The following is a 23,784-nucleotide window of genomic DNA, read 5'->3' on the forward strand; positions in this document are numbered from 1 at the left end:
CGAAACGTCATGTGTGAAAAACTACGGTGAGTGAGTTTATTTCCGCTTTTAGCAATATTCCAGCAATATCACGGCGGGGTCACAAGAAATGGACTCCACACATTGTACCCATGTGGGGAATAGAACCCGGGTTTTCGGAGTGACGAACGAACGCTTTTAAAACTATGGTACCCCACCGCCACGTAAATAATAGGGAACGGAAAACTAAAGAAACTACCAGGGAACATTAAAGAATAGTTATCAAACACGGTGTTTTTCGTGAGAGTCTGAATTATTATGTCATACTTTGGTTCCGAGTTAGAATTGGTCCTCAGTAACTCATTCTTGTCGTAAGACTGACTGACTGACTGAGTTTGGTTTTACGCCGCTTTTAGCAATATTCCAGCAACATCACGGCGGGGGACACCAGAAATGGGCTTCACACATTGTGCCCATGTGGGGATTCGAACCCGGGTCTTCGGCGTGACGAGCCAACGCTTTAACCACTAGGCTACCCCTACGCCCCCTCTTGTCGTAAGAGGTGACTAAAGGGATCGGTGGCAGGCGCGTAGCAAGCCAATTTTTTCGTGTAAGCCCGATAGGTTGCAAAGCTTCATATTTAGATAGGATTGAGGGCTTGCCCAACATTTTTATCAATAATCATGTGTAAGCCCGGGCTTTTTATTATAATGGTGGCTACGCCCTTGGGTGGTCAGGCTCGCTGACTTGGTTGACATATGTCATCGTATCTCAATTGCGTAGATCGATGCCCATGCTGTTGATCACTGGATTGTCTGGTCCAGACTCGATTATTTACAGACCGCCTCCATATACATCGTGTAGCTGGAATATTGCTGAGTGCGGCGTAAAACTAAACTCACTCACTCACACTCTGGCACTGGTAGAAGGAAGCTTCCTTTGAAAACTTCTGGTGTCACCTGCCATGATATTGCTGGAATATTGCTAAATGCGGCGTAAAACAAAACTCACTCACTCATTCCTTCGGAAACATCCTGGGTGATGTTGTGAGTTTCATAAACTGGATGAATCGGCAGTAAAAGATCGTTCGTGGTCACGTGATCCTTTAATGTGGGAGAGTCATGTGATTGACAAGATGGCGGCTTCCAGGACGGGAAGCGTTGCATTTTGTCTGATCCTACAGTTCATCTTGATCACGGTTCATGGGAAGTCTCCGAATATTGTGTTTGTCCTGACAGATGATCAAGATGTTGCAATTGGTGGACAGGTTTGTGTGACACCACTTTCTTTTGTAGATTGCCTTCACCGGTAGCTTTGTGCGATACAGCGGCATGCATACAGGCACTTTTTAAATTCTTTTATTTACAAGTAGCATTTCTAAATTCTATTTCATATCATGATCACAAGAAGAAACCGTTTGATGGTATGCATCAGCTCGTCGCCAATCTCTGTAGTCTCACATCTTATTTACTCAGAAATAATCGCCCCATATGTCATCAAGACGAGCATGTGAAAAGCAAAATGAAAAATAACAGTTTCATGTCATATCCTGTTATACAATTTGAACCATGTTTTTGTCTACTATGCGATTGTCTCCCTTACATACTGAATCTGATGAACAATGTTTGTCCAAGATAAATAAGCTCTAAGGCTATTCATGCCTCACTATTGTCATTATTTTAAGGTTCAGTCTCAGCAGAGACCATATAATATGGTCTCTGGTCTCAGATAAAACCTAAAATGGAACAGCTGTGAAAATATCCCAGATTTTAAGTATAACTAGACCAAATGTGTTAAAAACAAATACAGTAAGCTTAATTGTTATAACGGGGTCAAAGGGACCACTATAATTATAGTTAGTTATAACCGTAGTTTAATTTTTGTTATACACATTTCAACCATAAGATACACCACATGTTGGGGACTGAAGAAATAGTTTGTTATACCTGTGAGTTCATTATAAGAGTGTCTGTTATAAACATTTACTATAATAAGAATACATTTCCTGTCAACACAGACTATTTTACATGTTACAGTATTGTTTTGCCTCTTATATGATTATCTCCCACACCTACGCATTCATAAACTCTGATGGAAACCCATGGAAATAATATACCAGTTCTGAGGAGATACACTGCAATATGTAATGTTTAAAAAGTGAAATGCAGTATACCGGTAACACTGTGTAAACTGGGGTAAAAGATCTGATTTTAATGAGAATAATTTTTTATGAAGTTTTTAATTCCAGACACCTATGGTGAAAACAAAGAAATTGGTCGGGGACCAAGGAATTATATTCAACAACATGGTAAGTAATTGTTTCGTTTCAAGAAAATGTTTTTACTGTAATCTAAGTCAATATTTTTTCTTGTGTTACATAAAAGTCTTCTTAAATTTTGAGAATATTATTTTTAAAATCTGTATCATTATTTAACCTCCCATGTTCGGTTCCTGTCAGAGCATCTCTGTTATGGACGTACATTCTTCCGTTCCCCTCAGTTTGTGACAAGTCCGCTGTGCTGCCCAAGTCGTTCCAGCATCTTCACAGGAAAGTTTGTCCACAATCATGGCGTCCAAAACAACAGCATCACAGGCGGCTGCAGCAGCACAACATGGCAAACGAAGCAGGAGACAACAGCGTTTCCCACCCACCTCAAGCAGCAAGGATACACCAGTTTCTTTGCAGGAAAATATCTAAATGATGTGAGTTTTTGCCAGAATGTAATTGTCTTATCAGTATATACGTTAGTGAATTTTACTGACTACATACGTATTAAAACATGAGAGGATTAGGTCATACAGATTGATAATTGTTACCTAATATTTATTGATTATTGATATATGTTCCAACAGAAACTTTGAACAAAAATGCCCCCCAAATCTGAAAAGAAATGAACATATTTCACATCGACAGTGAATGGCGGCATATTTATGCATGGCTGACAAACAAAACAGCATCCTGAACATAATTTTGAAGCAGCCCATTGTATATAAACCTCACTTTGTGTATCGTGTGAGTAAATTAAACAGTATTTATAAATTCCAAGCTAGACAGCCGGACTGGTAACTTTAAAAAATTACCAGTCCGGATACAAACTTGCCTGTCCGGTTTTCAACAATAAAAAACAAACCAAATCAGGTTTCTGAATACTTTACTGTTTGTAGGCATCGCAATGAACTACATTACACTTAAAGGCAATGCACCGAGTTTAGGTAAACTGAAAGTACACGTTTTGTGATTGGTTATCGTAACATGAACTGTCCAATCGTAAGTAGTTTAACAAAATCATCATAATACCATGAACACTTCAAACTGATGACAAGAGAACCTGTCTGATATTATGAAATATTTACTGTTAGGGGTAAAAATATCTACCAGACCACCGGACAGGCTACTTTTGAAATTTGACCTTCCGAGATGAAAATAGACCGTTCCGGACGGTCGGGCAGGCGGGAATTTTAAATGCTGAATTAAAGTTATATTTCATCACAATAGTTTAGTGCAATATTGTCAACAACACTATTTTCATGTCAGTAATCATTATAATTCTTTCCACTTTAGCACAAATGAGAGTAGCATATAGAACAGTGTTGCACTGTCAATCATGACATAACAATAACAAGTACATGCTAACTCAGATTTTAGAATCTATTTGTTTTGATTTGAGTTGAGCTTGAATTAGGTTTAATGTCCTGTTAAAGATTATTGCATTTAAATATTGACTCTATAGTGTGTGCTTGCATGCATGTTCCTGTCTTAGTCTGGCTTTATTGTGGTAGCCCAGTGAGATACCATACTGAAGTTTGACACAGATACCCCACCCAGATACCCCACTCAGACACAGTGTACTGTCGCAAAACCATGTTCCTGAGGCAAGGGGGGTAACTCCACAATTCCAGCCATGTTTAGTGAATAGTCAGTTATCTCCCTTCCCTCAAATACTGTCTTTTAGCTGGCCATTCCTTGTTATTTCCTTCAGGAAGGCAACTACCAGAACTATTTTTTGCCAGCTTTTGCACAGCCGGGGATTGAACAGAGGAGAATCTAAAAAATGATTTTTTAAGGTCTTCGTAATTAGTGTTACCTGTTTTCTTTCAGTACAATGTTGAATATGAGGAAAATATTCCAATTTGCAGAATCCACATTAAGGTCTTTGATAAATACAAGATATATTTACCTGCAAACAGGGTGTTTTCATTCCTGTACGACGAAATACAATAGAAGACTAATCGTTGTTTGGTTTCTAGTACGGACTAAAGGGAGCAGGTGGAGTGCAACATGTGCCCCCAGGATGGGACTGGTGGAATGGTCTGGTATGTGTTTGTGTGTTTGTTTGTTTGTTTGTTAATGGCACACTCAGTCTTTACCTGTGAATCCATAGATCAGTATTGTTAGCAACAATCAGTTTTGACATCATTAGGGGATGTTGATGTGTTACGGAGTCACAGAGTCAGTGATTAAGGTTTTATGCTGCTTTTAGCAATATTCCAGTAATATCACGCCAGGGAATCAATTCAAAGAGTGAGTAAGTAAGGTTTTATAATACAGGTATGACGATATATCGTAGTATTGAAAATCGTGATACTTTATCTAACGATAAATATATCGATACTTTTTTTCGTATTGTGATATGCATCGTTGACCTTAAAATTGTTAATTTTTACTGGAAATTGACAGTTATTTAAAAATATACACTGTTACTTGCTATCAAAATACACTTTTAAAAGAAAATAACTAATGATAGCATATCGTGATATGCATCGAATCGTATTGTTCCAAGATATCGTGATACGTATCGTTTCGTGAAATTTCTGTATCGTCACACCTCTATTTTATACCCCTTTAAGCAATTTTCCAGCTATATAATGCCAGGGAATACAATCTCAGAGTGAGTGAGTGAGTAAGCTTTTATGCCGCTTTTAGTTATAGCAACATTGCAGCTATATTATGCTATTGAATCAAGCCACAGAATCTGATCACCCAATTGGTCAATTAGTGTGATCGATCAGGTTTGCTGGTGACCAATTCACACCAGAATATTCAAGGGATGGTCAAGAGGAGGTGGGTGAGGATGGACTCCCTCCACTGCGGTAGTATTCCTAATCTCAAAATGCTATTCATTCTAACGTGTCTGTCTGACAACTGTGAGGGATCTTGTAGGGAGAGAATACTGTGGAATGGCTAATTGAGAGTACTCACTAAAACCAGAATGCTTGTGAACATTGTAAAAGCTGCATGTTTATCCCCAGGTGGGCAACTCAGTGTACTACAACTACACACTGTCGATAAACGGAACTGCCCAGGAGCACGGACAGAGCTACAAGACTGACTATCTCACTGACCTCATTGTAAGTGTACCTAAAGACCAATTTAAACATTATACGTAATATCTGCATTTACCTGAATGCCAACATGCATTTACCTGGCCCCATCATCAGGTAAAACTTCATCAGTTTTACCTGATGATCGGGTCAAAACAAGCCCTGAAACGTTGTACTCAAGAATAAAAAGAAGATGTAACCCAGAAAAATCTCTATGTTCATCTAATAGCATCTTTTAAAATGCCAATCAAGCAACTTTAATGTTGAAATAGCTGCATGTATCTGTTATGTGCGTTATCTCCCTTGATGAAAGGTGAGGTGAAATGGGGTTTAACGTCGTACTTAAGAATATTTTGCTCATATGACGACGTGCATGCGTGGGTATAACTTCTCTCTGGACGGACGCTCTAACCACTACACTGCGGAGGCGGTCTCCCTTGAAGAAACTGTGTATTGTATTCTATTGTCATAAATACCCTGGACCTCCATCATTCACTACAATATCAAATGATTGATTCATCTTTTGTATTTCCTCATCAGCTTTGTAGCTATGATATTTAACTGGTTCTTATTTAGATTTCATTCTGATGAGAACATATTAAGGCAATGCTTTAAAACAAAATTGGTTTGTGAGTCTGAGATCCACCTTTTTCAAATTTGGAAAAAGCAAAACTGCAAAACTCATTTGGCATGCTACACAATAAATTCATTCATTTACAATTCCGGACAATTACAACCAACTTAAAATTACATCAGTATTAACCACTTTGCAAATACTGAAAACAATGTAATATTTGGCAGAAATTATCCATTTAGAATGAAGCAAAAATTGTAAATCTGAGTTAAAATGACTCAAACACAGCAAAACTAAATTTCCACTGATCATGACATTTTGCGAAACATTTGTGAAGAGGACTTCTTTATTCTTCAGCACAGACAAGCAATGGCATTCCTCCAGGAGCAAAACAAGGACTCTACGCCGTTCTTCATGATGTTGTCTACCCCTGCCTGCCACGCCCCCTTCACCCCAGCCCCACAGTACAGTCAGAACTTCTCTGATCACACCGGCCCCAGGAATGGCAGTTTCAACAAACATGGGAATGTAAGGCTACAAAATGATTTACCTTGAGTTACTGTGGTTACTGTGGTTACTGTGGTTACTGTGAGCCCTCATCCTTAAAAAAAATGCCTGCATTCTCCCAAACCATAGCAGTTTTTGTTTTAATCTATAATAAGTTTGCTTTTGACAAATAAAGGGCATATATTTGTGGGTAAGTCTTTGGAGAAAAGATTGATCTGAAGATTTGAAAATTATGTATAATTTGTAGACAGTAGGAGATGTAGAAGTGAACGGAGCTGAAAAGTGAGTGAGTGAGTGGGTGGGGTGCGAGTGAGCGAATACATTTTTAAACAAGTTGTAGTCAAACATCTTGGTTATTTAGTTTTGACTGTTACAGAACAAGCACTGGTTGATTGAGCAGGCCCAAACACCCATGCCAAATGACACAATTGCCAACATCGACAACGTATTCCGAAACAGGTAAGCATCATCACATCTATATATTCAACATCGTAATGTAAAATCTTCCTCTACTTGATAAGGATATATAATCCCAAATCTGATAAGTGATTTAGAGATTATTTGCTAAGTGTTTCTAATTGCGAATATTATATATGAATGTTGAGAATATAGAGAGAATTATTTCAGGCGAACAAGAGTAGATACTTTTTATTATCATCTAATGGAGGGTGTTATCGGTGCAATAAAGCAATCTGATAAACTTGGTATCCAAATCTGATAACTATGCAAATTACGTCAATCCACGAACTACTTTCACAAAACTCCATACACGCCATGCGAATCCTACAACGTTAACATTTCATTGATGACGTCGTCGCGTGTTTACGTTGTTTGTTAACAAACATGTCTGTCCCCATTCTCAAAATTGGTGATTCTGTAAGAATTGATGACAGGTTCTGGAGTCGTTACTGCAGTAATTGACTTTGGAAAACATGAAACGGAGTACTTTGTTCAAATTGAAGGTACGGGTTATGAGGCACCACTGAAAGGCAATAGTATAAGAAAGGTACCAACCAAGGATTTCGATCTATCGATCACAATACAGACGACAAATCGATTCCGTTAGATATCAGAAACTGATGGGGTGATTACATGCAATGAAAATAGAAACACTGCCAGGAAAACCCTGCCCGGTTTTGTTGTTCCTTTTAGACAGAAAGATCTTAAGCATGAGTTTTGTTCTTTTATTTTAGGCATGAGTTCTGTTTGCACTCTATTAGAGACTAGTCACAACCATATGTCGCCATCGTGAACGACCTTCACCCTGGTGTACCGATAAGTATTCTTACGCGAATGCTCGATTCTCTTCAAATACATTCACGTACGAGTTGCTTCTTTTTTTAGAGTAATTTTAAGTATGACATTATATGATATAGAGATTATTAACCGAGTGTGTTTCTGTATCATTAATATCATATATTAGGAATAAAAATTATGTATTATGCTCGCCAAAGGCTCGCATGATACAATTTATATTCCTAATATATTATATTAATGATACGGAAACACACGAGGTTAATAATCTCTATTTATGTGTATAATTGAATGTGGAATATATCTATTTTATGAAATAACCAGTCTGAAAGCCAAGACTGAATCAGCATTGCAGAAAATAAGTTAGAGGAGAGACTTGTATTGTGTAATAATAATCAAAAACTATGTGTTAGTCAAGTACTACATGTGTGTGTGCCTGTTATATATATGTGTTAAATATTTACTGTCATCTACTCAGGTGGAGGACGTTGTTGTCAGTTGAGGACATGGTGGAGGACGTGGTCTCCACGCTGGACAAGAAAGGGCTGTTGGACAATACCTATGTCTTTTTTTCTTCAGACAATGGCTTCCATCTTGGTAAAATAACAAATACTATCTATTTCGGTTGCATAATTAATAAAGTGTGATATTCCTGATAATAAGTTAGTTCCTGAGTTGCTTTTCTTGTCAGATTCCCTTAATCTTGTTCAGTTATTATGTATATGCTCTTTTGATCTTGTAATCTAAGGCATCTCAACTCTTGTTGCACCCTTTCTAGCCAAGATCTGCTGGTCATTAGTTTGAATCCAATATTCATTCCAGTTATAATCCTTGGTTTCAGGTCTAAATGTACACATCCTTTGTCACTTAAGCTCCCTCCCCATTCCCTCCCTCCCTCCCTACCTCCTTCTCTCCCTCCCTCACTCACTCACCCATCACTCACCACTCACCATCACTCGCCACTCACTCACTCACTTCCCCACTCATTTCCCCATCACTCACTCACTCACTCACCCACCATCACCAATCGGCCACTCACTCACTCACTCCTCTCACTCGGCCTCACCCACCATCACTCGCTCGCTTCACTCTCACTCACTCCTCACTCACTCACTCACTCCTCTCACCCACTCACTTGCTTGCTCACCCATCATCACTCGCCTCTCTCTCTCCTCCTCTCACTCACTCACCCACCATCACTCGCTCACTCACTCACTCCTCTCACTCACTCACTCACTCGCCACTTACTTTTTCCAGGGCAGTTTTCCATGCCGGGTGACAAACGGCAGTTATATGACTTTGACATCCGTGTTCCGCTGATGGTGCGAGGTCCAGGGATCAAGGGAGGCCAAGTGAGAGACGTAAGTGGAGTGGTGCCCCTTAGTTGTGCCAGCATCTGAAATACCATTTCATCAACTGACTGACTGACTGAGTTTGGTTTTACGCCGCTTTTAGCAATATTCCAGCAACATCACGGCGGGGGACACCAGAAATGGGCTTAACACATTGTGCCCATGTGGGGATTCGAACTCGGGTCTTCGGCGTGACGAGCCAACGCTTTAACCATTAGGCTACCCCACCGCCCCCCATTTCATCAAAGTTGGAAATGTCCAGGATTTCTGGGAGCTTCCACAACCAGCTGACACCCTGTGATGTGACATGAAAAGCCACATGAAACTCAAGTCACTCACTCACTCATCACAGTTCATATTGAGATTTACAGCCCGCACACATCAGCCCAGACATTTATTGGTTTCAGGAAGTGGTTCTCAACATAGACTTGGCCCCAACATTCATCGAACTGACTGGCAGCCAAGTTCCCGATGATGTCGATGGCTTGTCCCTTGTTCCAATTTTGGAAAAACCTGCGAACAAGTCTGACCCAACCTTCAGGACAAAGTTCCTAGTGGAACATTATGGGGAATCACAACCCGAAATCCCATTCTGTCCCCAGTACAAAGATCAAGGCCTCTCAGTAAGTATTAACAATGGTACAGGGATGATGGCTATTCATCACGATGGCCTCCAAGATGAGATCAGCATCCGCATGCTCCAGTCTCGTTAAAATCAGATCTTAGTTCTCATCACCCCTGTATAAAGTTGTGGACATCCCGTTACGTGTAGTTCTCATCACCCCTATATAAAGTTGTGGACATCCCGTTACGTGTAGTTCTCATCACCCCTATATAAAGTTGTGGACATCCCGTTACGTGTAGTTCTCATCACCCCTATATAAAGTTGTGGACATCCCATTACGTGTAGTTCTCATCACCCTATATAAAGTTGTGGACATCCCGTTACGTGTAGTTCTCATCACCCGATATAAAGTTGTGGACATCCCGTTACGTGTAGTTCTCATCACCCTGTATAAAGTTGTGGACATCCCGTTACGTGTAGTTCTCATCACCCCTATATAAAGTTGTGGACATCCCGTTACGTGTAGTTCTCATCACCCCTATATAAAGTTGTGGACATCCCGTTACGTGTAGTTCTCATCACCCTATATAAAGTTGTGGACATCCCGTTACGTGTAGTTCTCATCACCCGATATAAAGTTGTGGACATCCCGTTACATGTAGTTCTCATCACCCCTATATAAAGTTGTGGACATCCCGTTACGTGTAGTTCTCATCACCCCGATATAAAGTTGTGGACATCCCGTTACGTGTAGTTATCATCACCCCGATAGAAAGTTGTGGACATCCCGTTACGTGTAGTTCTCATCAACCCTATATGAAGTTGTGGACATCCCGTTACGTGTAGTTCTCATCACCCCGATATAAAGTTGTGGACATCCCGTTACGTGTAGTTCTCATCACCCCTATATAAAGTTGTGGACATCCCGTTACGTGTAGTTCTCATCACCCCGATATAAAGTTGTGGACATCCCGTTACGTGTAGTTCTCATCACCCCTATATAAAGTTGTGGACATCCCGTTACGTGTAGTTCTCATCACCCCTATATAAAGTTGTGGACATCCCGTTACGTGTAGTTCTCATCACCCTATATAAAGTTGTGGACATCCCGTTACGTGTAGTTCTCATCACCCCTATATAAAGTTGTGGACATCCCGTTACGTGTAGTTCTCATCACCCCTATATAAAGTTGTGGACATCCCGTTACGTGTAGTTCTCATCACCCCTATATAAAGTTGTGGACATCCCGTTACGTGTAGTTCTCATCACCCCTATATAAAGTTGTGGACATCCCGTTACATGTAGTTCTCATCACCCCTATATAAAGTTGTGGACATCCCGTTACGTGTAGTTCTCATCACCCCTATATAAAGTTGTGGACATTCCGCTACGTGTAGTTCTCATCACCCCTATATAAAGTTGTGGACATCCCGTTACGTGTAGTTCTCATCACCCTATATAAAGTTGTGGACATCCCGTTACGTGTAGTTCTCATCACCCTATATAAAGTTGTGGACATCCCGTTACGTGTAGTTCTCATCACCCCTATATACATTTGTGGACATCCCGTTACGTGTAGTTCTCATCACCCCTATATAAAGTTGTGGACATCCCGTTACGTGTAGTTCTCATCACCCCTATATAAAGTTGTGGACATCCCGTTACGTGTAGTTCTCATCACCCCTATATAAAGTTGTGGACATCCCGTTACGTGTAGTTCTCATCACCCCTATATAAAGTTGTGGACATCCCGTTACGTGTAGTTCTCATCACCCCGATATAAAGCTGTGGACATCCCGTTACGTGTAGTTCTCATCACCCCTATATAAAGTTGTGGACATCCCGTTACGTGTAGTTCTCATAACCCCGATATAAAGTTGTGGACATCCCGTTACATGTAGTTCTCATCACCCCGATATAAAGTTGTGGACATCCCGTTATGTGTAGTTCTCATCACCCCTATATAAAGTTGTGGACATCCCGTTACGTGTAGTTCTCATCACCCCTATATACATTTGTGGACATCCCGTTACATGTAGTTCTCATCACCCCTATATAAAGTTGTGGACATCCCGTTACGTGTAGTTCTCATCACCCCGATATAAAGTTGTGGACATCCCGTTACGTGTAGTTCTCATCACCCCTATATAAAGTTGTGGACATCCCGTTTACGTGTAGTTCTCATCACCCCTATATAAAGTTGTGGACATCCCGTTCGTGTAGTTCTCATCACCCCTATATAAAGTTGTGGACATCCCGTTACGTGTAGTTCTCATCACCCTATATACATTTGTGGACATCCCGTTACGTGTAGTTCTCATCACCCTATATAAAGTTGTGGACATCCCGTTACGTGTAGTTCTCATCACCCTATATAAAGTTGTGGACATCCCGTTACGTGTAGTTCTCATCACCCCTATATAAAGTTGTGGACATCCGTTACGTGTAGTTCTCATCACCCCTATATAAAGTTGTGGACATCCCGTTCGCGTGTAGTTCTCATCACCCGATATAAAGCTGTGGACATCCCGTTACGTGTAGTTCTCATCACCCCTATATAAAGTTGTGGACATCCCGTTCGTGTAGTTCTCATAACCCGATATAAAGTTGTGGACATCCCGTTACATGTAGTTCTCATCACCCGATATAAAGTTGTGGACATCCCGTTATGTGTAGTTCTCATCACCCGATATAAAGTTGTGGACATCCCGTTACGTGTAGTTCTCATCACCCCTATATACATTTGTGGACATCCGTTACATGTAGTTCTCATCACCCCTATATAAAGTTGTGGACATCCCGTTACGTGTAGTTCTCATCACCCGATATAAAGTTGTGGACATCCCGTTACGTGTAGTTCTCATCACCCTATATAAAGTTGTGGACATCCCGTTACGTGTAGTTCTCATCACCCTATATAAAGTTGTGGACATCCCGTTACGTGTAGTTCTCATCACCCCTATATAAAGTTGTGGACATCCCGTTACGTGTAGTTCTCATCACCCCTATATAAAGTTGTGGACATCCTGTTACGTGTAGTTCTCATCACCCCTATATAAAGTTGTGGACACGTCACATCCCGTTACGTGTAGTTCTCATCACCCCTATATAAAGTTGTGGACATCCCATTACGTGTAGTTCTCATCACCCCTATATAAAGTTGTGGACATCCCGTTAGGTGTAGTTCTCATCACCCCTATATAAAGTTGTGGACATCCCGTTACGTGTAACGTCAGAGCAAACTTTCTGCAGACTAATCATACCGTGGCTTACCAGATCAGATAAATGACAGTTTGAATGTGTTTTCTAATCATGGAATAGAGACAAGGCTGTTGCAAATACAGTGGTCCTATGCACATTAACTAAAGCTAACTCCGTCAAAGTCATTCCATGGGAGATTCATTTCAATGGAAGACACTTTCCATAGCCCATGGGTGATGGTGAAATTGGGTTTAATGTCGTGCTTGAGAATATTTCGCTCATATGACGACGTGCATGCGTGTGTATGTGTATGTGCGGCTGCTTGTACTAGCCCAGACTTAAGCTGGTTTTATAGTGCTAGCCCACTGAGATACCATGCCGCAGTGAAGCATGAATACCCCACTCAGACACATTGTACTGACTCCGAGCCGACCAGTCCTTGTTGTACCCATTAATGCCGAGAGCCAGGCAGGAACCAACAAGTACCATATTTTAACGTCTTTTTGTATGACGCAGCTGGGGATCGAACCCGCGACCTTCCGTTCTCCGGGCGGACGCTCTAACCACTACACCACGGAGGCGGTCAATAGCCCATGGGGGACAGTGGTGTAGCCTAGTGGTTAAAGCGTCTGCTTGTCACACTGAAAACCCGGGTTCGATTTCCCACATGGGTACAATGTATGAAGACGATTTCTGGTGTCCCCCGCCATTATTTTGCTGGAATATTGCTAAAAGCGGCATAAAACCTAACTCACTCACTCCATAGTCCGTGGGAAGAACAGCTATACAATCACAGCTATTCATTAGACACCCAAGAATGTTCTTTTGTTCAGTTTTTATGTTTTGATTTGAGAACTTTGTGAAAATATTTTTCAAAACGTCTGAAATGCAAGTGACCAGATTGAAACTATATATCTCAGGAAAACTGCTTTCTGATTGGCTAATGTTGACTTATTGTTAGTCATTTCATTGGTGGGGTCAAAGTCCACAAACTGTTGCTCTAACTTGAAATGTCCTCAGATCTGTGTGTAGTGGTAGCAGGAACTTAAATTGAACTTAATGAGATTGCCACTCATTCAAAACAGTCGAAGTGCTAACTCTGGTATCTAGACATAGGAGGTCATTAGTAGGCCAGTAGTCTGAACTGCTGAATTTAGCTGTGTAGAGTTGCTTCCCTTGGCAGATATTCAGTCTGTTGTAGATGCAATCTATTGTAATCAATATATTTTTGGGAAAATATTGGTTCCTTTTTTAAATGTTCTATAGGTAGGGAAAATACATTCCAAGTGTTTTATTTGTTTACAAAATGTATGTATACTAGTGGTGGTCCGATTAATTGAAATAATCGAAGATTGGTCGCAGTGACCAAGCAATCGATCATGTTTTCTCATAATCGAACACAAACAATTCTGGAACACTTGTTTTCATAAACAATATTTTTCACAAGGTTGGTTTTGTCTGTTACATTTCATAAGCACTACAAGCTCGTTTCAAGTCATGATTGAATTTATCTTAAAGATGTTCCTGACATACTAGTCATCCTTTAAAGATGTGAAATTTTGCCAAAAAACCCAAAAGAACTACATGTTTTGTCCATATTTTTATGTGCATTAACAAATTTCATTAATGACACTAACCAATTTTTTTCGATGATTGATCGGTTGTAATAAACCAATCATCAATTATGAGATTTTAACCAATTCCAAACACTAATGTATACTGAAACGTTGTTTCCCCAGATATGCAGCCACCACTGTGTGTGTGAGGACTCCACCAACAACACGTATGCCTGTGTGGTGGAGATGTTACGGACCACGCACTACAAGTACTGTGTGATGCAAGACACAGTGGTATGTACACTCACTCACTCACTCACTCACTCACTCACACATCATTTCTCCTGGGAGACCATAACTCCTGGATAAATCATGGATAAACTTAATTTTATGTAACATATGTTATATTTGGGATTACAATTTCTCAGTAAAGTACAGATTCTAGTAATTTGGTTAGGTTGAGTCCCATCCAGGATTCGAACCCACACCATCAGAGCCAGGCATCTAATCACCAGCACAGAAAGTCAGCCATCTAACCCACTCAGCCACAGCTACTTCCACATAATGTTCACCACTTTCTAAAAACAGCATTGTGTATTCGTTGATCTTTATCCTTGTTTTATCAATCTCATCAATCAATTTAAAATGATATCTTTGTGCTTGTTTCTGCTACACAAAAAAAGTTGACATACATACGTTTACAGATCATGTGAGGATGACTTTCATTTGACCAGTCAGAGCATTGTTACTAGAGCTAAAGGGGTCGTTGTTGGCACAGGTCCTACAGATGTTTCTGTATACAAAATCTGTACACGAAATCCAAATACAGAAATATACTCTTGTACCCATCCAATCAGTACCATTTTCTTGATCGGAACTCTCAATCTCATACTTATGTATGAGATGCATTTGACTGCGTTAGGTTAGAAACGAGTGACAATATTTTGTGATTTAGAGTCCCACTTGTATTCAGGAGAAAGGGAACTATAACATGAACCGGTTTTGGTTTTGGGTTGAGGAATATGGGCTTATCTGAAGTTGAGGGTACCGTGCATGTTTATGTGTTTATACTATGTTTGCCGCCTCCGTGGTGTAGTGGTTAGAGCGTCTGCCCGGAGAGCGGAAGGTCGCGGGTTCGATCCCCGACCGCGCCATACCAAAAGACGTTCAAATATGGTACTTGTTGGTCCCTGCCTGGCGTTCGGCATTAATGGGTACAACAAGGACTGGTCGGCTCGGAGTCAGTATAATGTGTCTGAGTGGGGTATTCATGCTTCACTGCGGCATGGTATCTCAGTGGGCTAGCACTATAAAACCAGCTTAAGTCTGGGCTAGTACAAGCAGCCGCACATACACATACACACGCATGCACGTCGTCATATGAGCGAAATATTCTCAAGCACGACATTAAACCCAATTTCACCTCACCTTATACTATGTTTAGGGTACATGTCTGTGGCCATATCTGAGATGTGATATTTTTTCTTTACTCCTAACTTGTGTGTTCTGAATGAATTTACATCTTCTGAAAAATGTTATAAATTTTTGCAACGATTGAAATTATGCTTTGGTCGTAATTGGTTTATGGGATTATTCAAGGTGATGTGAGACATCAAAATAATATTGCGACTGTTCCAGTCAACAATTGTTCTGTTTCAACACATAATAATAGTAATACTATCCCACGTTTATGATTACAGAACTTTGTGGAAGTTTATGACCTCGTGAAGGATCCTTTAGAGATGACCAACATCGTAAAGTCAGCTGCACCAAGTCTCATCTCACAGTTCAGTGCCGATCTTGCCACCATGTCTCAATGCAAGGGAAAAGACTGTCGCAAGTTGCAGAAGACTTGACTTCCCATCACCTCCATCTTGTTATCATCCGCCAGTCTTGGTTCCCAACTGAAGCTTAACATATCAAATATTTATACAATATCAGCATTATCAGCTTGAGCTGAACCTGTAATTCAATATGGTCAAAGGAAGCCGTACTGGATTTTCTATAAAAATGTTTAACGTTTTTGAATCAGGACTGAAGCCCAAACTGTTATGTTTCACCTTTTTACTGTAAAATTTTTCTGATTTTAAAACAAATGTGTAGGATTGTGTCACTTAAACTCACAATGGGTTTAATTCCTTAATCTTCTTCAGACAGTACCATACTTGCTCTTTGATTTCATGTTGCAAATAATGACCTGTGTTTTCAGTCTCTTTTTCCACCACTAGCTTATAGGTGAGCGGGAGTGAGTCTAGTTTATGCCGCTTTTAGCAATATTCCAGCAATATCACAGCGGTGGACACCAGAAATGGGCACATTGTACCCATGTGGCAATCAAACCTGTGTCTTTGCATGACGCATGAAAGTTCTAACCACTAGGCTACCCCACTTATAGGTGTCATATTGACGAAATGAACCGATAGTTAAGAATAGGAAGTAGTTTTTGACTACTTTATGGTCAAGCCTGTTTGACAGATCAATACTTGGTGATCCACAATCTCTAAACATTCCAATGTTTGTCACGTAGAGATGTAAAGACATGAAGAATGTTCTTTGGTGCCACCTTTCAATGTTGTTTTTGGTCCTGTAGTCATCAGAGGTAAGTTTGTCCCAGGAACCTCCGATCCAAAAGTTGTCCAAGATGCAGTCATAATGGTTCCCACTCTGAAGTAAAAACAAAAGCGTGCTGCATCAAACTATTTTCCTGTAGACCCGTTAAGACCCATAGACCCGTGTTAGAATTGGTCTTCAGCAACCCATGCTTGTCATAAGAGGCGACTAATGGGATTGGGTGGTCAGGCTCGCTGACTTGGTTGCCACATATCAATGTATCCAAATTGCGTCGATTGATGCTCAAGTTGTTGATCACTGGATTGTCTGGTCCAGATTCGATTATGAAAGTAATAATTGCTTTATTCTCCTTGGAAAACCAAACAACTTCTTAAAAGTCTGGTGAACAACTTAGTATTTTGAGGTGGATTGCTAACTTATTTAAAGAGAAATATGTGGTGTTATGTGTTAAAATAATTTTAAAACGTTTATATTATACAATATATTTGGTATAAAAATTGGAAAAACTTTATGACAGAACATATGGATTGTAGAAGGAAAAATATCACAAGATACAAAGTAGTACGTAGGGCCTCCAATCATCTCCCATTTTCTGTTATTTTCATATAGATAAGTACCTTTATTCTCAAATCAAAGGCTATCTTATTGATCATTTATATCAAAGTGGCTGTACTCACCGTATGTGACGTCACAGGAAACAACTGATCGCATTGGCACATGTCAAATGGCAACCGGACAGGATTATAACTTCTCTTTTTGTGGATTTATTGTGTGTAAATAGGTAGGTATGAAACTTAATAAATTTAATATTTAATTAATATAAAATTAAACTCAATACTTTAATATGTATTTTATTGATCATTTATAACAAAGTGGCTGTAATTGTCGTAAACTTCCAGTGCTGTTCCAGGCAGGTGTACCACTAACCTGTAAGATCGTTCTGACAGGGCACTGACAAACTGAAAAATACTTTCAAGAAATTATATCTCATAGATAAGCCGACCCCCTTCTACAGACTGCTTTTGTTTGTCCTCAAAATTTGGCTTATCAATGGTAATATACAGTACTCTCCACACACCCACCTCCCAATTCATCCCATGTTATTCATTTTCTTAAAGATGTGTACCCCATGTGGTATTCCTGTTGAAGCTTGTTCCTGTGCTTGTGTTAAGAACAACTTAAAGGATCTAGGTTGATTCCATGTCACCAAACTCTAATTTGCTTGGAAAACTGTTCATATTATCAGTCACTGGTTTGTCAAGTCCATGGTTATCGCATGCCTTCTCTATACAGCTTTATTGTGCTTTGTGTCATTTTGTGTAAACGTATGTGATAACAATCAAACAGAATTATGTGATAACAATCAATACAAATGTAGTTGAGAACATTCAATATAAATGTATGTGATAACAGTCAATACAAATGTTGGTGAAAACGTCCATACAAATGTATGTGATAACAGTCAATACAAATATAGTTGAAAAAAGCCATACAAATGTATGTGATAACAGTCAATACAAATGAAGGTGAAAAAAGCCATACAAATGTATGTGATAACAGTCAATACAAATGTAGGTGAAAAAAGCCATACAAATGTATGTGATAACAGTCAATACAAATGTTGGTGAAAACGTCCATACAAATGTATGTGATAACAGTCAATACAAATATAGGTGAAAAAAGCCATACAAATGTATGTGATAACAGTCAATACAAATGTTGGTGAAAAAAGCCATACAAATGTATGTGATCACAGTCAATACAAATGAAGGTGGAAAAAGCCATACAAATGTGTGTGATCACAGTCAATACAAATATAGGTGGAAAAAGCCATACAAATGTATGTGATAACAGTCAATACAAATATAGGTGAAAAAAGCCATACAAATATATGTGATAACAGTCAATACAAATATAGGTGAAAAAAGCCATGCAAATGTATGTGATAACAGTCAATACAAATGTAGGTGAAAAAAGCCATACAAATGTATGTGATAACAGTCAATACAAATATAGGTGAAAAAAGCCATACAAATGTATGTGATCACAGTCAATACAAATATAGGTGAAAACGTCCATACAAATATATGTGATAACAGTCAATACAAATGTAGGTGAAAAAAGCCATACAAATGTTATGATAACAGTCAATACAAATGTTGGTGAAAAAAGCCATACAAATGTATATGATAACAGTCAATACAAATATAGGTGAAAAAAGCCATACAAATGTATGTGATGACAGTCAATACAAATGTTGGTAAAAACGTCCATACAAATGTAAGTGATAACAGTCACTACAGACATGTCTTTTCAATAAAAAAAAGACACTTGCCACGAATTTATTATCCTGGTTGTTTATTACTTATAATATATGATTCAGTTAATTTAAAAAAAATGAATGAAATTTTTCAATTGAAATTTTTACTGTGTTTTTATTGATATGTTATTATTGTTGTTTATTTTCTGAGAAAGTCACAACAAACTGTTATTATGTTTTACTTGCAAATTCATATTTACTGGAAGTGTATAAATATTCTTGTATTTATTTCCTATTCATTGAGAATATCAGTCTCATGCTCAAAACTTTAAATATGTTATTTGATGACGTTCCATATCCCAAAGAAAAAGCTTAATCACTGATTTTTTTATTGACACCTGGTGTCTTTAGCAACGGTGAAGGACCTGAATGTCCAAGTCAAGGTCAATTGTATCATATCAATCTGGCACCTCTGTCTTATATAGATTTTAACAACAGTGTGATTGACCAATCAGATGCCTGTAAAATTTATGTAGAATAGGTTGGCATGTCGGCATAGAATCAATCTAAGGCACCTCTGTCTTATATAGATTTTAACAACAGTGTGATTGACCAATCAGATGCCTGTAAAATTTATGTAGAATAGTATATTGAATAGTACTGTAGGAATCGCATCATAGAAGTGCACATCAAACTAACTTCTAGATGTCATTTAAAGAAGATAACATAAAGTGTCATAGCTTTTGATCTTTGCATATTAATTAATTTTTTTATTTTGATTAAGTTTCGGAGTACATATTTTCTCCTTCATCAGGTGAAATGTCATTTAAGAAAAATAATTGTTTTCTCATTCACCTAATGAGGGAGTAGAGTACCTAATGAGGGAGTAAGAGTATACTCCAAAACATGCATACCCGTGAAGATACGGGTTAGAATTGGTCTTCAGCAACCCATGCTTGTCCTAAGAGGCAACTGAGGGGATCGGGTGGTCAGGCTCGCTGACTTGATTGACACATGTAGATCGATGCTCATGATGTTGATCACTGGATTGTTTAGCTATTTGTCTTATGTACAGACTGTCACCATATAGCTGGAATATTGCTGAGTGTGGCTTTTAACAACCCACCAACCAACTGAAATATGCATTTTAATTAGTTATATTGAATATATATTGGCCTGTTGAACCACAGTGTACAGTGTAGAGCACTATTTTTATGAATTTCAGCCGGATGACTAATGTTGAGATAGATATTGCAGTGCTTCCAATGTCCAGTATTTTCTAGTCTCGACATATTGTAATCATAGGGTCTTCCTCACAATGTAGTGGATGGTCAGAGTGTCTGATGCACAAATGAATCTTAAGAGTTACAAATGTCATAAGTCATTCTTGAAGTGAGGATTTTCGTATGTCAGTGTAATGATTGTGTGCACCCTTAAATCAATTTGTGGAATGGGGCTCCGATCTTTGGTGTATTGTCTCAATCTTAAATCAATCTCATTGCATAATCAATGATGTCATTTTTATGATGTCATTTTTATGGCTGGTACAGATGCTCTGAGTCATGTTCCGGATCAGATGCGTTCATTGTGACAAAGTTTGCTTTCAATATATTATAGAATTATACATAAATGTTCGAAAACAAAGGACCGTAGGCCCATTCAGAATATCAAATGGTTGTTGCCTATGGCTGGCTATTAATACAGATAATAGTGACTGGTAATCATTATCTAAATATTGGGTGATTATTGATAAATTTTGGATAAATAAGTTTTGGGTAAAATGCACAAATGCCTGAAAGAAATGAAAAAAATTCACATCACTTTTGAGTGGTGACACCTTCAGCCATAGGTTATTTTCAACTACAAGGAGGTACTGTATTTAGTCTATTAAACTTGTGTAACAACGAGGCGTAGTGTCAACAAAGAATGGTAGTCTTCATTGCTTAAGGTACAACTTATGGGTCGGGATGAACAACTTGCACACAGCTTGCAGAGCCCGGCAGAGGGAAGGCGGCGAAGTGAAGCTGACACTTGGGCAGTAGATAGCTGGATTGACTGGTCAATTTGTCCCTTCATGTCCCAATGCTTGCCTTTCTTTTGGTTTGTGCGTGCTCTTCTCGATCCCTGCTGGCTCTGTTCTATTAGCCTGTCCTGTCTGCTTTTAAAGGCAGATGAGCTACCGACAGTCTGCATCAGTCTGCAGTTCTCCATGACATAATCTGCATAGGTGGATCCAGAAGGGGAATGCGCACCCCCATTTTCTCCTGATAGTTTATTAAATGACCATTGAAACTCTCATGAAAATGGGTGAAAAAATTTTGCACCCCCTTTCTCAAAAAGCTGTATCCGCCCTGATCTGTGTAGGTCGGCAGTTCTCGTGGACAAATTCTGCCTATCTGGCCATATTTTGACGAGCTTGACATATGTCCGGCAGGTGTGCACAACTATAGTGTTACATTTGATTGGTAGATTTCATTCTGTCTTTGGTACAAGTCTGTTTTGGTAAATAAAAACTTTATAGTAATAGTTAATGTAAGATATTTTCCATGACTATTTTTTTAAATCGATAATCATTAAGAATCCTTCTCATTGTCATTGTCCTTCCAATTGTCATCGTCTTTATGATTATTGATGTTTTTAGCCAGGATATTGGTGCCAAGGATTTGTCATTAGAACCCACAAAGCCAGCTGGTTAATATTGTTAAGGAGACCAAAGTCATACCAAAGTACAACAGTAAGAAACCCTGAGAGATAGATAACGTGCCTAGGGAGCATGGTTTTACGCCGCTTTCAGCAATATTCCAGCAATATCACGGCAGGGGACACCACAATCGGGCTTCACACAATGTGCCCATGTGGGAAATCGAACCTGGGTCTTCGGAGTGACGAGTGAACGCTTTAACCACTAGGCTACCCCACCGCCCCACTCATAGATGCCATATTGATCTAATGAATATATTGTTAAGAATAGGGAGGTGGTGTTTGCCCACCGACAACCTAGGTTTTAAGTATCTTAAGTGAAATACTGATGTCTCCTGTAAATAGTTTATTATGTCATATCTGTGCTTCCAATGTTGTATCTTGATAATAACATTGTGTGAACTTTTTGTGATATATACTATTTGACGGAACGAAATTCATGGATATCACCATGTTAATTTTGTGAAGATGTGTTTTTTGTGAAGATGTATTTTAATGAGCGATTGTGAGTGAGAGTGGGTTCACATTGATTGAGAATTTTTTCAGTTACATCACCTAATTTCTGCTTAATTTAGGAGGATTAATCAAAGAGATTCAGGTCTTTGCTGTTTGTGCTGACAAGCCAAGAAACATAATCAGAATGACTGGATGCACTTGTGCACTGTGAATTGAATTGATGACTCAGGATAGCTTCCAGATAATTAGGTCTAGAGTCTATATACCTGTGAAGATTCGGGTTAGAACTGGTCTTCACCAATCCAAGCTAGGTAGCTAAGATGATCGGTGGTCAGGATGACTTGGTTGACACATGTCATCGTATCCCATTTGAATAGATTGGTGCTCATGATGTCAATCACTGGATTGTGTGGTCCAGACTCGATTATCTACAGACTACTGCCATTAAGCTGGAATATTGCTGAGTGTGGCGTAAAACAACAAACAAAGAAAGTCTGTATGATTGTGGGTAGAGAGATGGTCCGGTGGAAGGTGTTGCAGCTCTCTGTGAGGAGTTGTGTCCCTTTGCAGTGGTCATGGGTCGAATCAAGGATTATGATATCATGATTCTTGCTTTGTCAGTACCATCCCACCTGTACTTGTAGATTAACATCAATGATCTTTCATCAGTTCAAATGATTTAAGCTTCCGTTCCACATTAGGGACGGCTGATTAAAATGGGGATTAATGTTCCAAAGAATTATTGCACTTTCCTTGAGACGTGTGTGGGCGTGGGGTGGCTTGGCATGGTGTGGTGAGTGGGTGTTTTGTAGTGAGTTGGTGTGGTTTTGTTTGGTGAGTGGGTGTGGCGTGGCATGGCGTCATGTGGCGTGGTGTATGTATGCTTGTGTGTGCACCTCAGTGTCTGTACCTGCTTTTACTAGTCCATATTTACACAATTTTTATAGTGCTAGTCCAGTGAAATACCAAGCCCCACCCAACCACATTATACTGCCTCAGCCCGACCCTTCCTCCATTTATCCGCTTAATTATGAGGACCGTCCAAGGAAACAACAAGTACCACTGAACCACTGACCTTCACCTCTCCTGTCAGTCCCTCCCACATTAAGATATCATGCTGTGATGTAACTAAATAAAGTTTCCGAAGCGATGGCAAACCCAACATACTAGATGTGAATCTGTAGGGAAAGTTCATGCATTAGTTTTTGTCAGTGTGATTTGAGATGTGGTATTGGTGTGTTCAGTTTTAATCAGTAATTTTCTTGTCTGTGTAAATGAATGATTGACACACACAGAGAATGAACCCAGTGAATTATACATGTAGTTGAAATATTATTTCCAGTGTTGAAATTGTGATATCTTTGTCAATAAAGCTGTTTTGCCAGCGACATATGTCATGAGTTTCATTATTCTTTTTATATATACGTCAGCCATTTGTGAAAACTGGGAATTAGTATATTGCGTGGTTTATTAAAAAGAGAGAAAGGGAAACACAAAAACAAAAACCC

The 23,784-nt window shown here is 39.3% G+C and overlaps 1 protein-coding gene across 3 annotated transcripts; it reads left to right on the forward strand.

Annotated features, from left to right (window-relative positions):
- The first annotated feature begins 1,087 nt into the window (after positions 1-1,087).
- On the forward strand, positions 1,088-19,939 carry LOC124254025 (N-acetylglucosamine-6-sulfatase-like). 3 transcript variants are annotated; one of them, XM_046687887.1, is made up of 14 exons: positions 1,088-1,225; positions 2,207-2,266; positions 2,458-2,661; positions 4,207-4,272; positions 5,209-5,307; positions 6,212-6,382; positions 6,738-6,820; positions 8,094-8,212; positions 8,873-8,976; positions 9,375-9,590; positions 14,473-14,583; positions 15,990-18,729; positions 18,926-19,661; positions 19,767-19,939. In XM_046687887.1, exons 1-12 carry the CDS (start codon positions 1,094-1,096, stop codon positions 16,143-16,145), a joined length of 1,521 nt encoding a protein of 506 aa, XP_046543843.1. In that variant the 5' UTR covers positions 1,088-1,093; the 3' UTR covers positions 16,146-18,729; positions 18,926-19,661; positions 19,767-19,939. The 3 variants fall into 3 exon arrangements, with proteins under 3 accessions (XP_046543843.1, XP_046543844.1, XP_046543842.1); XM_046687888.1 differs by having other exon boundaries at positions 15,990-18,582; XM_046687886.1 differs by having other exon boundaries at positions 15,990-19,661.
- The last annotated feature ends 3,845 nt before the right edge of the window (positions 19,940-23,784 follow it).

Source organism: Haliotis rubra, unplaced genomic scaffold (assembly GCF_003918875.1).
Source record: "Haliotis rubra isolate DU_JTF1 unplaced genomic scaffold, ASM391887v1 Scf560, whole genome shotgun sequence".
NCBI lineage: Eukaryota > Metazoa > Mollusca > Gastropoda > Lepetellida > Haliotidae > Haliotis > Haliotis rubra.